This window comes from Pediculus humanus, genomic scaffold (genome assembly GCF_000006295.1).
Source record: "Pediculus humanus corporis 1103172108265 genomic scaffold, whole genome shotgun sequence".
Taxonomy (NCBI): domain Eukaryota; kingdom Metazoa; phylum Arthropoda; class Insecta; order Psocodea; family Pediculidae; genus Pediculus; species Pediculus humanus.
Window position 1 is genome coordinate 371,747 of NW_002987834.1, and position 13,787 is coordinate 385,533.

At 30.4% G+C, this 13,787-nt stretch overlaps 1 protein-coding gene across 1 annotated transcript; it reads left to right on the forward strand.

The window, feature by feature from the left end:
• Positions 1 to 3,498: 3,498 nt before the first annotated feature.
• Positions 3,499 to 5,021, forward strand: Phum_PHUM496030 (uncharacterized protein; the record flags this gene model as incomplete). Its single annotated transcript, XM_002430668.1, has 2 exons — positions 3,499 to 4,206; positions 5,010 to 5,021. The coding sequence occupies 2 exons, from the start codon at positions 3,499 to 3,501 to the stop codon at positions 5,019 to 5,021; spliced, it is 720 nt and encodes a 239-aa protein (XP_002430713.1).
• Between the last annotated feature and the right edge of the window lie 8,766 nt (positions 5,022 to 13,787).

A 13,787-nucleotide genomic window follows, 5' to 3' on the forward strand; every position in this document is an offset into this window, starting at 1 on the left:
GGTTTTTCTCTCTCTCTCTCTCATTTGGAAAATGAATTTTTTATTTTTTATTATTAAAGTTTTTTTTCTTTTGTTTGTTTGTTTGTTTTTCATCTCTGAGTTCTTCATTTCGATAAAAAAAAAATAAAAAAGAAAAAAAGATTTTTTTAGTTATTTATTTATTTATTTTATGTAAATAAAAACGTTAATAACGTTATAAACTCGTTGATAAATTATTATTATTATTATTATTAATTGGAAAAATTTTTACCGGATACGGAAGTTTAAATTTTTTATTTTAAAAATTAAAAAATTTAAAAAAATATTTGTGTTTGTACGTAATCAAAATCTTCCCGTTGGTGTGTGTGTGTGGTAAAGAGTTTTCAACCCCTAAAATTCCGGGATAGAAATTTTTGACTTCAAAAAGGGATGCTGCTTTTTAAAAAGGGTGGGGGAAACTAACTCCTCCCTAATCCCCGCCTGATGTTTTCTAGACGTGCAACACAGATTTCAACCCCCGGTGCACACTTCTTACTTATTTCTCCTAGTGATCACGTCGATCGTCGACATTTTTTACTTTTTTTTTATTTTATTTTTGTTGAAATTAAAAATAATAATAATAATAATAATAGTTTCGTGTTGTTGTAATAATGTTTTAGTTTTTTTGTTTGTTTGTTTGTTTTTGATGTTGTCGTTTGTTTGTAATTGTGTTTATTTTTTTATTTTTATTTTTTTTTCGAGAGAGAAAGAAATGAAGTAAGGAAAACTTTTTATACGATTTATTAGTTTAGTGATTACGATGATGATGATAATAATGATGATAATATTTTTTTAAAAGTACGTAATGTTGTAAAAAACTGCGGAAACTTTTTGACGTACCTTTGCGGGGGTTGCTTTTTTTTTTTTTTTAAATTTTTTTAACAAACAAGAAATGTTATTTAAATAAATTATGATTCGGTTATGCAGAAGCCAAAATGAAATTAATATTTTGGACAAACTCTACAACAAAGGTAAGTAAAATACAAACGCAACAATTTTTTTTTGAATTTTGGCGGGAATGATAGTCGAGGGGGTGGTGGTGGTGGCGACAGCGGCGGTACTAAGAAAATTCGAAAGAACAAATAAGATGAAGGAGGAGTGTAATAGTGGGAGGGAAAAGATTTTCATTTTTCGGGAAAGTTTAAGAAAAAAAATGGCTCCCCGCAACCGTCGTCGTCGTCGTCTTACCACCGCCGAATTATTATTATTATTTTCATTTTAAAATCACGCACGTTGATAACGCGCGTTTTTTTTTCCACCTCCCATTTTTCTATCCAAAGTCGTAAAACACTCGTAATTCGAACAAGTGAGAGAGAGAACCATTTTGATTTTTAGGCTTTTCTTTATATCTGAATTTTTTTTTTATGACTTTTTGAATATCATTATTATTATTATTATTATTATTTGCATTTTAAACAAAAGATCTTTTGTTTAAAAAAAAAAAAAGTTTTCCATGCTAACAACGATTTGTTAACAATAATAATCTTTTTTTTTTTTTTTTTGTTTAATATTTTCATAATGGATAATTGATTTTTTTTTTTTTTACGATTTTATCACGAAATAATAATAATAATAATAAGAAACGTAGCGAAGAGGACGAGGGTTGGGTTGGTGAGGGGGAGGGGAATGGCTAAATGGGGAAAATGAAAAGAAAAACGAATCGGATTTAAAAATTTTTTTGCCGAAAAAAAAAAAAATTCAAGTTCAAGGACGTTTGAAAAAAAAATCCCTCACCTGGAATTTAAAACGCGCGCCCGTCACCTGATATCCGTGTGGGAAAAACATGACGAAAAAAAATCGGGATTTATCTGTCAACTCATGTGTCTTCATTTGCTGACTCGGGGAAAAAGATATAAATGTCGGACGAGGAATGAAAAACGAATCCCCATTCCAGGTATTAAATTACGATAAGGAAAAAAATCTCCAGAATTCACACGAAAAATGAGTTGGAGATAATGAAATCTCTCGCGCGTTCACTTGTTTTTTCTAATCGTCGTGACAATGATAAAGAGACCATCCGATTATTATTATTATTATTATTAATAGCGATAGCGATGGTAGTGATGATGATGATGATAATGGCGGCGGCGACTATCCCCTGGAAGAACCCTCGAATCACGTACCACTCGTTAATTTTTATTAGTTTTTGCGTGTCGAATTTTTACGATCGTTCGGCACTTCTGATAAAGTACAAAAAAAAAAAAATCGTTTCAAAAGGATACCAACACCATCACCACCACCTCTACCACCGCCACCGCCATCACTACCGTCACTACTGCCACGTCAAACAAACTTTTCGTAAAGTAAATAAATATTATCGTCGTCATGATTATTATTAATAATAACAATAATAAATTTCTGCAACTATGTTTGTCAAAGCCCCCTCCCCTCTCATTCCCCCTAATCTCTCTCTCTCTCTCACACCCCACTTCCTTCTTATTTTTTTTTTCGTGCGGAACAAGAAGAAGAAGAAGCTCGGTTAAAAAAAATTTTTTTTTTCTACATGACCAATATTTTTTTTCTCTCTCTCACTCTGACCCCGGAGTGAATGATGATTGATTGGCCTTGATTGATTGATTGTCTTCGCCCTCTTCGGTCGTTAATTGATTTCTTATGTACGGAAATTTATTTATGAAACATAAATTTTATTCGCGGAAAACGATTCCGAGTAGTAGTAATAATAATAATAAATTAAACGACGACAACAACAATAAGAATCATTTTTTTCTAAATCGAAAATGTTTAAATTCACTCTTTTACCGCGAAACAAACTCGTACAATTATCATTATTATTATTATTATTATTATTATTATTATTATTATCATCATCATCATCGTAGCCGGTGATTTAACAAAGATGTTCATTGTTAAAAGGGGACCGTTCGTGTCGTTTGTTCTTCTAAGAAAAAAAAAAAATGATTCGTTAATTTTAAAAGGATTTAAATAAAAATCGTCGATAATAAATCAATAATAATAATAATAATAATTGTTTATTTAATAATAATGATAATAATAAGGGTTGTAGACGAGTTTTTTCTTTTTAAATTCAATGAATTGTAAAATTACTTGCGGATGTTTTTTTTTTTTTTTTGGTAAATTTAAATCCTCGAAATGATGAGAAGGTTTAGTTTTTGACCTTTTATTATAATCTATCAAGATTTATTTTTGACTTCTTAGAAAAAAGCGAATTGTTAAAAGATAACAACAAGTACCTAATTCAGGTTCATACCTTTTTTTTGTACGAAAATTCTTTGAACCTTATCAGGTGCGATTTTTTTCTTTTTTTTTACGTATAAATAATATTTAATACAGAATTTGTTTATTTTTGAACAAGAAAAAGAAGGAAAAAAAATTATTATTATTATTATGTTTTTGTTGACAGAAAGCAGCGAAGAAGAAGAGGTCGATTGTGACGTCACAACAACACAAAGTTCCGAAGAGGAGGAAGACGAAGAAGAAGAAGAGGAATTAATTGTTAAAATGACGAGAGGTCCTTCGGTTGAATCGACGACAGAAACATCGGAAGATTTGTCGATTCGACGACGACGACGAGGACAACAACGAGTATCATCATCATCATCATCACAACAGGGAGGAGGAGGACTTCCGCAAGATTTAACGATAGTGAAATTAAAAGAAGAAGAAGAAGAAAATAAGAGAGAATTTTATAAGAAAGAAGATGATGGAAGAGATGATGTAAAAGACGAACGTAACGGAAAAATTATTTCCGATAGAACCAAGAGAAAAAGTGACGAAGAGAACGGAAACGGAAATGACGACAACGATGATGACGAAAACGTCGGAAACGGTGAAAAGAAATTAAAAACCGACGTGGTTGTAGTTGTTAATCGTACGAATGAAAATTCATTACCCGCGACTGATCTCACGGAAAAACGTTTAAGTTTGAGAAATGCGATGCCGATGACGACGACGACGACGCCGTCGATGCCGTCGACATTTCGAAATCCCGACGATTATGACGTTTCAACGAGACTAAGATCGTCGTCGAACGGAAATCACGTGGATTTATTATCGAAAACTCTCATACGTGGAATTCCAAAAGAACTTAAAGTAAAAGAACCCGGAAGAGGAGTTTGGGCAAGAGAAAAAATACCAAAAGGTACTAGATACGGTCCTTTTTTTGGAAAATGGGTTTCGGATCCGATCGATGGAAGATACGCATGGGAGGTAAGTTAATGCCACGTTTTTTTTTTCTTTCTCTCTCTCTCTCTATATCTCTCTTTCTCTTTTTTTTGCGAATGAAGAAATCAATTTTTCGTTTTTTTTCCATCCCTTCGAGTTAAATGAACCGAAACCACGACGACGAAGGAGGGATGCGTTTTATCCCGGTAAACGTTTCCGGTTATTTTTTTTTTTTTTTTGAAAAATTATACTCGTTATCATAACCGGTTTTTCTTTCCTTTTTTTTTTTTGCTTATTTTATAGTTAATATAGAAAAACTAAAACTAAAGTAAAAAAAAAATAATTTTTTATCGAAAAGGCAAAAATTCAATGTCAGCTTTTATTTTTAATTCTTTTTATTAACAAAAAGGAAAAACCTTTTGAGGTTTTTCCTTTTTTTTTCGGGTCGACGTTAAGAGAACGTGAAGTTTTTGAAATAAAACTAATTTTACTTTTTTTTTTTCTTTCTTTCTTTTTTGAATTTATTTTGTTAAACGAAGTAAAAATAAATTTTTTTTTCTCGTGTGCGTGTGCGTGCGTGTGCGAATCGAATACCCAAAAAAAAAAAAGAAAATTTTTTTTTGGCGCGTGCGCGCGCCTTTCTTAAAATTTTTTTTTTTTTTTAGTACATTAACGAATAAAAATAAGATTTGTAATAATAATAACGTCGTGCCTTTAGAAAAGTTAAAAAAAAAAAAAGGAAATTTTTTTTGCGACACAAACAAAATTGCGAGGGTAAATGAGCCGTAAAATTTTTTTTTTTTTTTTGAACATTGAATCAAAATTAAAATAAGTCGTAAACCTTTTAGGGATATGAATGATGCAAATGTTGCCAACCCTTCCGCTCTAATTATCTCTCTTTTTAACCCCCCTTTTCCCTCCCCTCCCATTTGAAATTTCAAAACATTGCATTTGCCTTCCTTTTTCTAACGCCTTTTATTTTATTTTTATTATTATTATCATTATTTTATTTAATTGATTTTTTTTTTCTTATGGAAAGAAGGGAAAAGTCGGTGACTTTTCACCCCTACCCCTCCCCCTCTCCGCCCCCGCCCAATCGTTTTTTTTATTTTCCTTAACCCACCCCTCCGGGTAAAACTTTTTCGTGGTAGCATTTTTTTTTGTTTCTTCTTCTTTTTTCTAATTTTCAAAGGAAATGATGTGAAAAAAATGAAAAAAAAAGAGTCAAAAAGGAAAAAAGGAAAAAAGGAAAAAAAAGGAAGGTAATCGTGCAAAATATGAAATGGAAAAAAAAAAAAAGTTTGAGTCTCCCCGAAGTTATTATTGATGTTGGACAGCGGTTATTAGGTCGTACATCATCGTCATCTGTTGGTGATGGTATTCCTTTTGTTTTCATTTGTCCTCTCTTTCTCTCTCTCTCTTTCTCTTTCTCTTTCTCTTTCTCTTTCTCTCTCTCTCTCTCTCTCTCTCTCTATCTCTCCCTTTTATTTTTTTTTCCTTTATCATTTTACATGTCGAATGTTAAATTGGGGTCAAAGTCACATTTTTCAAATAATTTTAAACTTTTTAAACTTTCATATAATAACTATTAAGAATGACTTTTAATTTTTTTTTCCTTTTCCATTTTCCGAACACAAAACATGGTTGGTTGTTGCCAACATAACGCCGACAAACTTTCGAATAAAAATTGATAATGATGATAATTGTTTGTCTGTTGTTTGTTTGTTTACGTCAATTGTTTATTTTAAAAATTTTTAATTCCCCAGCCTTCCTCCGGACTTTCGATTACGTCACTCTCTCTCTCTCTCTCTCTCTCTCTCTCTCTTTTAAAGTTTAGATAATACCTGAAATTTGAAGAATTATTATCATTATTATTATTATTATTATTTACGTAAAAGAAAGAAAGAAAGAAAACAAAAACTTCTTTATGTCGTTCAAAAACTAGACTACACAAAAAAAAATCGTTAAACCTTTTTTTTTTTATTGCGTTTCAAATCAAAAAAAAATTTTATTCTCGTAATGTTGGCAAAACGGAAATTATTATTATTATTATTAAACATTTATTAACATTTAAGAACAACAACAACGACAACGAGGACAACTTTCTTAAAATAAAAAACAAGGGGGGAGGGAGAAAAGGTTTTCCCTTTTGGAAAATTTCACGAAAAGTTTTTCCTTTATTTATTTCTTATAACATTGTATAAAGTTTCTTAGTTTATTATTATTATTATTATTATTATTATTATTACTATTATTAGAGGAAAATTTCGTTGTTTTTTTAAAAATCATTATTAGGTAATAATGTTCTCCTCACACTCTTTTTTTTTTTTTTAAACAATCGCGACCGTTGGTCTCGTTTTGTTTTGGTGACAAACACAAAATTTTATTGAAACGGAAAAAGGAAAATTCTAAAATTTACAAACGCGTTTATTATTTAAAAAAAAAATTTTTTTACTCTATGACCAACCGAAAAGTTTAATTAAGAGAGAAATATACGAACGGGTAAAATGCGTTCTGGGCGAAACGCGCCCAATTTAAATTTTTAATAAACAATATCTGAAAACTCTTTTGCACAAACACACGCGCACTCACGCACTCGCACGCACATCGGGAGAGAAAACATTCATTGACAGTTGGATAAAACGAAAGTTTACGAGTTTTAGATTAAATTGCCCTCGAGGTTGTGAGGAAGTCAAATCACGAGAGAAAAAGGAATAATAATTTTCTATTGCTCTCTTTATTCTCTCTCTCTCTCTCTCTCTTTTCCTTTTTTCCTTTGTGAAAAGTAAGAAAGGAAAAATAGTGTTTAAAAAATTTTCTCTTTACAAGATTCGGTTGAAGATTTTTCTTTTTTGTGTGTATGTTTTTACACAAGGATTGTTTTAAACACAAACGAGGGGAGGGGGTGGGGGGTCAAAGCGAAATAATAATAATAATAATAATAATAATAATTCCGTTTCATTTGAAAAACTTTTTGACGGATTTAAATTCGTTTTTTTCGAAAACTCCATTTACGTGTTTGAATTGATAAAACATCCCTTATCATTAATCACATCCACTCCTTTGTTTCCCTTATTTTTAACCAATTATTTAAACACAAAAGTCAATTTTTCCCCCCCTACTACCCCCCTTCCTTTATTCGTTTTTTTTTTATCAAGAAAAGATAATGGTTTTTTTTTTTTTTTTTATTTGTTTGTTTGTTTGTTTGTCTTCGTTTTATTATTCGCTGACTGATGGACGGACTCAATGTTTACAAACATTTCGATTCTCTTCCCTTTTTATTTTTTTTTGTAATATATATAATTTCTTCTGCTCGAAACGAGACGATCCTTTCCAAAAAAAACGTTTCTCCCCTCCTCCCCAGTCCTGGAACAAAATAAAAAAATCGAGTAAAGGAATCAAAGCATAACCATTTGATTGGTTACGTTTTTTTTTTTTTTTTTTTTTTTTAATTCTTCCGGTCCTGAATGTTGAGACAATGGTTAGAAACGTGACTTTTCCATGTCTTCGTCAACTGTCTCATAATGTTTATATTTTATGTCGCATTACTGTTAGAACATAGTTATTCTATTATGTTATTATACGTTTGACCTTTTTCTCTCTCTCTCACTCTCTCACTCTCTCATGCTTGTTAAATTTTTTTATTTATTTATTTATAAATATATATAAATGCGTATAATAAAAAAAAAAGAAAGAAAAAGTTGTTGTTGTTGTTGTCGTTCGGTGTATGAGTGAGGGTGGGTCTGGATTCGAAAACGAACGTTAAAATTTTAAAAAAAAATTATTTATCGTCCGTTATTTATTTATTTAAAATAAAAATGGCGTCGACGCGAGAAAGTAAACAATTTAATTTTTTTTTTTTTGTTGTTTTAATTATACCGGAGCACGTGGTTTACGTTTAAAAGACATTAAAACTCGCACGCCGCATCATCATCATCATTATCATCATCTTCGACGTGGTTAAAGATGTTTGTCTTTATACACGTGCCGTGTCACGCTTCGCGTCATTTCTTATTACACGTATTTATTTAAAAAAAAAATTCGCTCTTGAATTTTCGATTCGAACAAACCGGTGGCTTCTCTTTTAAATCCCTTCATCATCCCACTTCTCTTTGTCTTTCTCTCTTCCCACCCACTCCCCACCGACCCCCCAATGGGAAAAATAAATGAATAAGATTGTTTGTTTGTATCTTTTGTTTTATATACAAACGAATCGATAGTTTTTCCTCCAAATTATTGCGTTCCATTCATAGGCAAAAGTTACCAAAAAAAAAAAAAATTTTTTTGTTCGACCACGCCTTATGCTATCCTATCCTCGTTTGTGCCTTTTTTTTCATCTAACCTCGTGAACTCGGTTTTATATTTGAGATCACGTTCTGTCTGTCAACCATTTCCTATATATCTTATGGATGTTATAAGACGACGACGCACTCGCTCACGCACTCACGCACACCATCCAAAGTAATGACGAGGGTCGGTTATTTTTTAATGCCGTATTAAATTAAATAGGGAAACGTAATTTTTTATTCTCAGAACGACGGCAATTGGTTCCAGTCAAATGTGGGTTAAATAAAATAAAGAAACACCGACGGGCGGACAAACAAACAAACAAATAAACGGACAAACAGACGGATGGTCGAACGGACGGATCGGGACGAACGTATAGTTTTTAAAGTATTATTTTATTAATAAGGGAGGTGTAAAACATTAAAAAAAATTTTTTTTTATTAAGTCTCGGATATATATAATATTTTCAGGGTTAAAGGGGTGGTTTTTTGTTCTAGAATCTTCTCTTATTTCAAATAAACCGTTGCATGATTTTTGAACATAAATATTTTTCAAACGATTCACGGGTGTTGCTTTTTAAATAAGTCATAAAAACTTTTTTTTTTTTTAAAAAAGGTTAAATAATGATAATTATCTTGTTTTTACTCCCTCACCCCCTCCCTTCCTCTTTCTGTTTCGGAAGAATCGAAATTTCTAGAGAAAAATAAAAAAAAAATTATACTCATATTAATATAATAATCGAATGAGAGAAAGAGAGAGAGAAGGAAAATTGAAAAGATGATTGATCGTGGAATTAACATCACTCGAGTGAATCCGGAACTTTATCCCGACAAGGGAAGGAAGGAAGGAAGGAAGGAAATTTGGGAAGAAGGGGGAAGAAGGGAGGGGGAGGGGAAACAAACACATGTCCGCAAATTTTTCACTCAATTTAAAATTTAATTTTCTTTAGAGTTTTTTCTTCTTCTCACTCCTCCTCCTTCTCTCTTCATCCTTTTTCTTCGTAATAAAGAGAAAATTTCGGTGGAAAAAAATTCCCGTTTCCGGTTAAATTATTAAAAAAAATTTATATCATCAAAGGGGAGAAGGGGATTTTTTTTGCTGTTGCTCCTCCACTTGAAACAATAATAAAAAGGAGAGGATGAAATTATCCGTTCGGGTGAGTGGCCCCGCCTGGCGTTCTCGCCTGGATGAACACGGGTAATGGATCACGCAACCGAGCCTCACTTAACTTTCTAAAGTGATTTTTTTTTTTTCAACCCCTAAATAAAACGTTTTGGGGACTTTCTTTTAGCTACCGTATTCAAAGTCAAAAAAAAAAAAAAATTGGAATCTTTTTGAATCCACTTACTTAAAATCATATTTTAAATAATAATAATAATAATAATAAATTCTCGAAAATTTATTTAAAAAAAGGTCGAGTGGTAATTTTATTAAATAAAATACGTTTGCAAAAGATCACGCACGCACGCACAAAATAATTAATGCGTGACTTGATTGAAAAAAAAAAAAAATTCGTTTTGTGCGTATAAGGGTAGTAAAACTTTCTCCTTCCACGTCAATCGTAAAAAAAAATACGTAAGAAATTTGATATTCGAACGTGAAAACAAACAACGCGCGGTGCAAAAAAATATTTATTATTATTATTATTTATTTATAAATCGTACAAGCAGACGACGAGACAAAAAAAAACCGGTAAATATCATAAAAGAAAATAAAAAAAAATTTTTTTTTGTTGTTGTGTGCACAACAATACGCGATCGGGGCACACACAAACACAAACGTTAAAAATTGAATTATTCTGGATTTTTAAATGTTAAAAAAGGCTTCAATTTTCAAAAAAAAAAAAAAAAATAGGGGGAAGGGGGGTAGATCCGAGGGGAGAATTAAAAAAAAAATTGTCACCCATAAAAATGGGTTATCCCGCTAATTGTCACGAACGTTTATTGACACGAAAAAAATTTTTTTTTTTTTTTTAATAATTGTGGCTCTTTTTTCACCCTAATATTGACAAACTTGTTTACGAAATTGATTCCTCTTTTTCATCTTCTGCTTCTTCCCTACCTTTTGCTTCCAAACATCCCATCATAGAAAAAAAAAAAAAAAATTCCAGAAGGTTTCGTATGTACGATGACGTGGGGTTTCAATATTGAAAGGTATTCGATGATGATGATGATGATGGTTATAGAATAGATCATGTACGTCTATTGCAATATTATGAATTACCAATTCGTTTGAAACAGATGTCTTTTTCTATATATTTTTTTACTACTGTACAAATGTACACTCGCCTCGATAATTCAACTCCTTTTCCCTTTGCAAAATTTTTTCATCTACCTTTGATTTTTTTGTATTTTATCCGTTTAAAAAAAAAAAAAAATTGACGGGTTGTTTTCGCTTTCGTTTGTTTGTTTTTACATCCCACTAACTCCCCTTACCCTCTTACTCCCTCACCTCCCCGGTAGAAAACAAATTGATTTGTGTGCGTGTGTGTGTTTAAGGTTTAACAAGTTTTCTGATAAGTTTTTTTTTTTTTTCCTCGTAAAACCGGAAATTTAAATCGTATCGTTTGTTTATCTATTTTAAAATAAAATCGATTGAAAATTTTTTTTCCTTTGATTTTTAAACGAAGAAAAAGGAAAACAATACAATTTGTAAGTGTATCGACAACAACAATAACAACAACAACACAACACGGATTAGTGATATCTCTTTCTGTGGGGTTCACACCTCGGTGACAATGGCATTTACTACGGGCTGCCGAATTTCAATAGGATTCCATGCGTTTCCCCTCACACCACTTTTCTCGACCCCGAAAAGAGAAAGAAAAAAAAAAAAAAAGGATGTGACGAGATTTATCGAAAAGAGAAACATTTATTTACAGTTTGATTGTAATTTGATACCCTTATTGCACTAATACGTTTTTATAAATATTAATTGATATTATCGCTCAGGTTATCGTTAACGTCATGTCGATCATTTTACGTTAAAAAAAAATCAAATCAAAAAAAGTAAATAAATAAATACAATAATGATAGGTGTCTTTTTTTTCTTTTTTTTTTTTAACCATTTAATTTTCACATCTTAATTCAGTACACGGGTGATTATGGATGAGCCTTTGATAATAATAATAATAATAATAGTAGTAATAATAATAATAAATTCACATAAATCATTTCGTTTTTTTTCTTTTGACTTTAATACTTTTTTTTTTTTTATTTTGCAACAGGCAATTTTTTCTTTACTCCTCTTCTTCTTCTTCTTATTCTTCTCGACATGTCTAAATGAAGATGTTTGATGATGCTGCATGAACCAACCAAAGATTCGTATAAATTTGATGACGAAAATAACATGATGAAATTCATTTTTCAATACGGTTTTTAATAAAATGTTTTTTTTCTGGAGAAGTTTACAAAAAAAAGGGATTCTCATCGTGATTTCCTCCCACCCTCTCTCCCACTCCCCTCTCTTCCCATTATTTTTAAATCGAATGAAATTACACGGGACGTATCGTGCAACGTACAAATAGATAATTTTTTTTTTTTTTTTTAATTTTAACTTTTCCAGTTGGAAATAATTCTTTTTGTGTTAAATGTGTTCCGTTTGTAGTTTTCTCCAGGATTCAATTAAATTGAAAAAAAATTTTTCGGTTAAGTGAGTTAGGAGAAGAGGAAGAAGAAGGTTTTGGAGTGAGATTTTTTTTTTTTGGTTAAAATGAGTGGTTGATAATTATTTTATTAATTTGTTACCGACAAAAAAGAATTCATGGGTTTTCGATTCACAGGGTATATAAATTTACGCGCCTTTTTTTTTTTTTTTCCTTTTTAAAGAATTATTGATAATGAAAAAAAAAAAAAGGAGGGATCGTGGAAGCAGGAGTGCACAGTGGGGTGTCGTTGTACGTTCATCACATTGAATGACATAAGTCGATGCGTGTCTGCCTGAATAAAATCAAAGAGGATCTTCTCACCTTAAACAAAAAAAAAAAAAAATTTGGAGCTAGGAATAACGAAGATTTAAAGTTTTATTTTATTTTATTTCTTATTCTGGAGATATTGAGAGTTTGGAGAATAAGAAAAAAGATGTCCGCCATTTTTTTTTTTTTTATTAAAAACTTCGTCGGTAAATTTATAAGAAAAAACAGGAACCGTGAAAAACGATTCGATTTTCTACAATAGATTTTAACCTCAATGACAAAAAAAAAATGTTTACCACACTGGAAATAAATCGAAATCATTTCAATCAATAATAATGATGATGATAATAATAATAATAACTAAAGAAGTACCGGAATGAAAATTTTTTATTTTTATTTTTATTTTGAGTCATTTGAAACTCGAGGATTGTTTGTTTGTAATAAGATTCCAACCCGGTTAAATCGGTCTTGTTTGTGATTGATAATATTTCAGGTACGATAATGATAATAATAATACTTCAACGAGTATTTAAAAGGTTGTAGTATGGTGATAATAATAATAATAAGATTAAGAATTTTTTTTTTGCTAAACCGAATTAGCGGAATGTTATAGAAAAATTTTAAATGATGATTTGAAAAGACGAGAGATCGAATATACAAGTTAACCTAAAGGTCAATTATTATTATTATCATTTTACAAAAATAAACCGCGAAAAGAAAGATGGCGGCGACGCTAAAACGAACGACAGCATCAGGAACAATTTTGTTTTTTTTTTAAATTAAAATAATTTTTTTTTTTTAATTTTATAAAAGTTTCGGTGAATTAAATTTTCCTTAAAAAAATTTATCGGGAAAGCCCCTCCTTCCCCCCCCCCCAAAAAAGAAAAAAATTAGGTGCTGGAAGAAGACATCTTTTGTTTGGAAATCTTGGAGAAAAGGGAAAAAATTTTTTTTTTTTTTAAATTTATCGGAGTTAAGCTAAAATCTCATCATTTTATTCGAGAAAATTCATGTGAATTTTCTTTTTTTTTATTTCGCTTGATTTAAATTATTATTATTATTATTATTATTATTATTATTATTATTATTATTATTATTATTATTATTATTATTATCATCATCATCATTATTATTATTATAATTATTATCGTTTTTAGTGATAACATTATCTCTATGAATTCGTTTAATTAATTAATCAAAAAAAAAAAATCATTTTTTCCCCCCACAAATGTTTAGGATTAAAAAAAAAAATTAGTTCACAATTTCCCCGATAGAGGTTACCTGCGCAGGTTTGTTTTGTTTACATCAACACTATCTACCTGAATTTTCTTCAACTAATTTTTAATTATTTATTTATTTATTTATTTCTCCTTGCTCACGATTAAAAAATTGTATTATTATTATCATCATCATTATCATTTTTTTT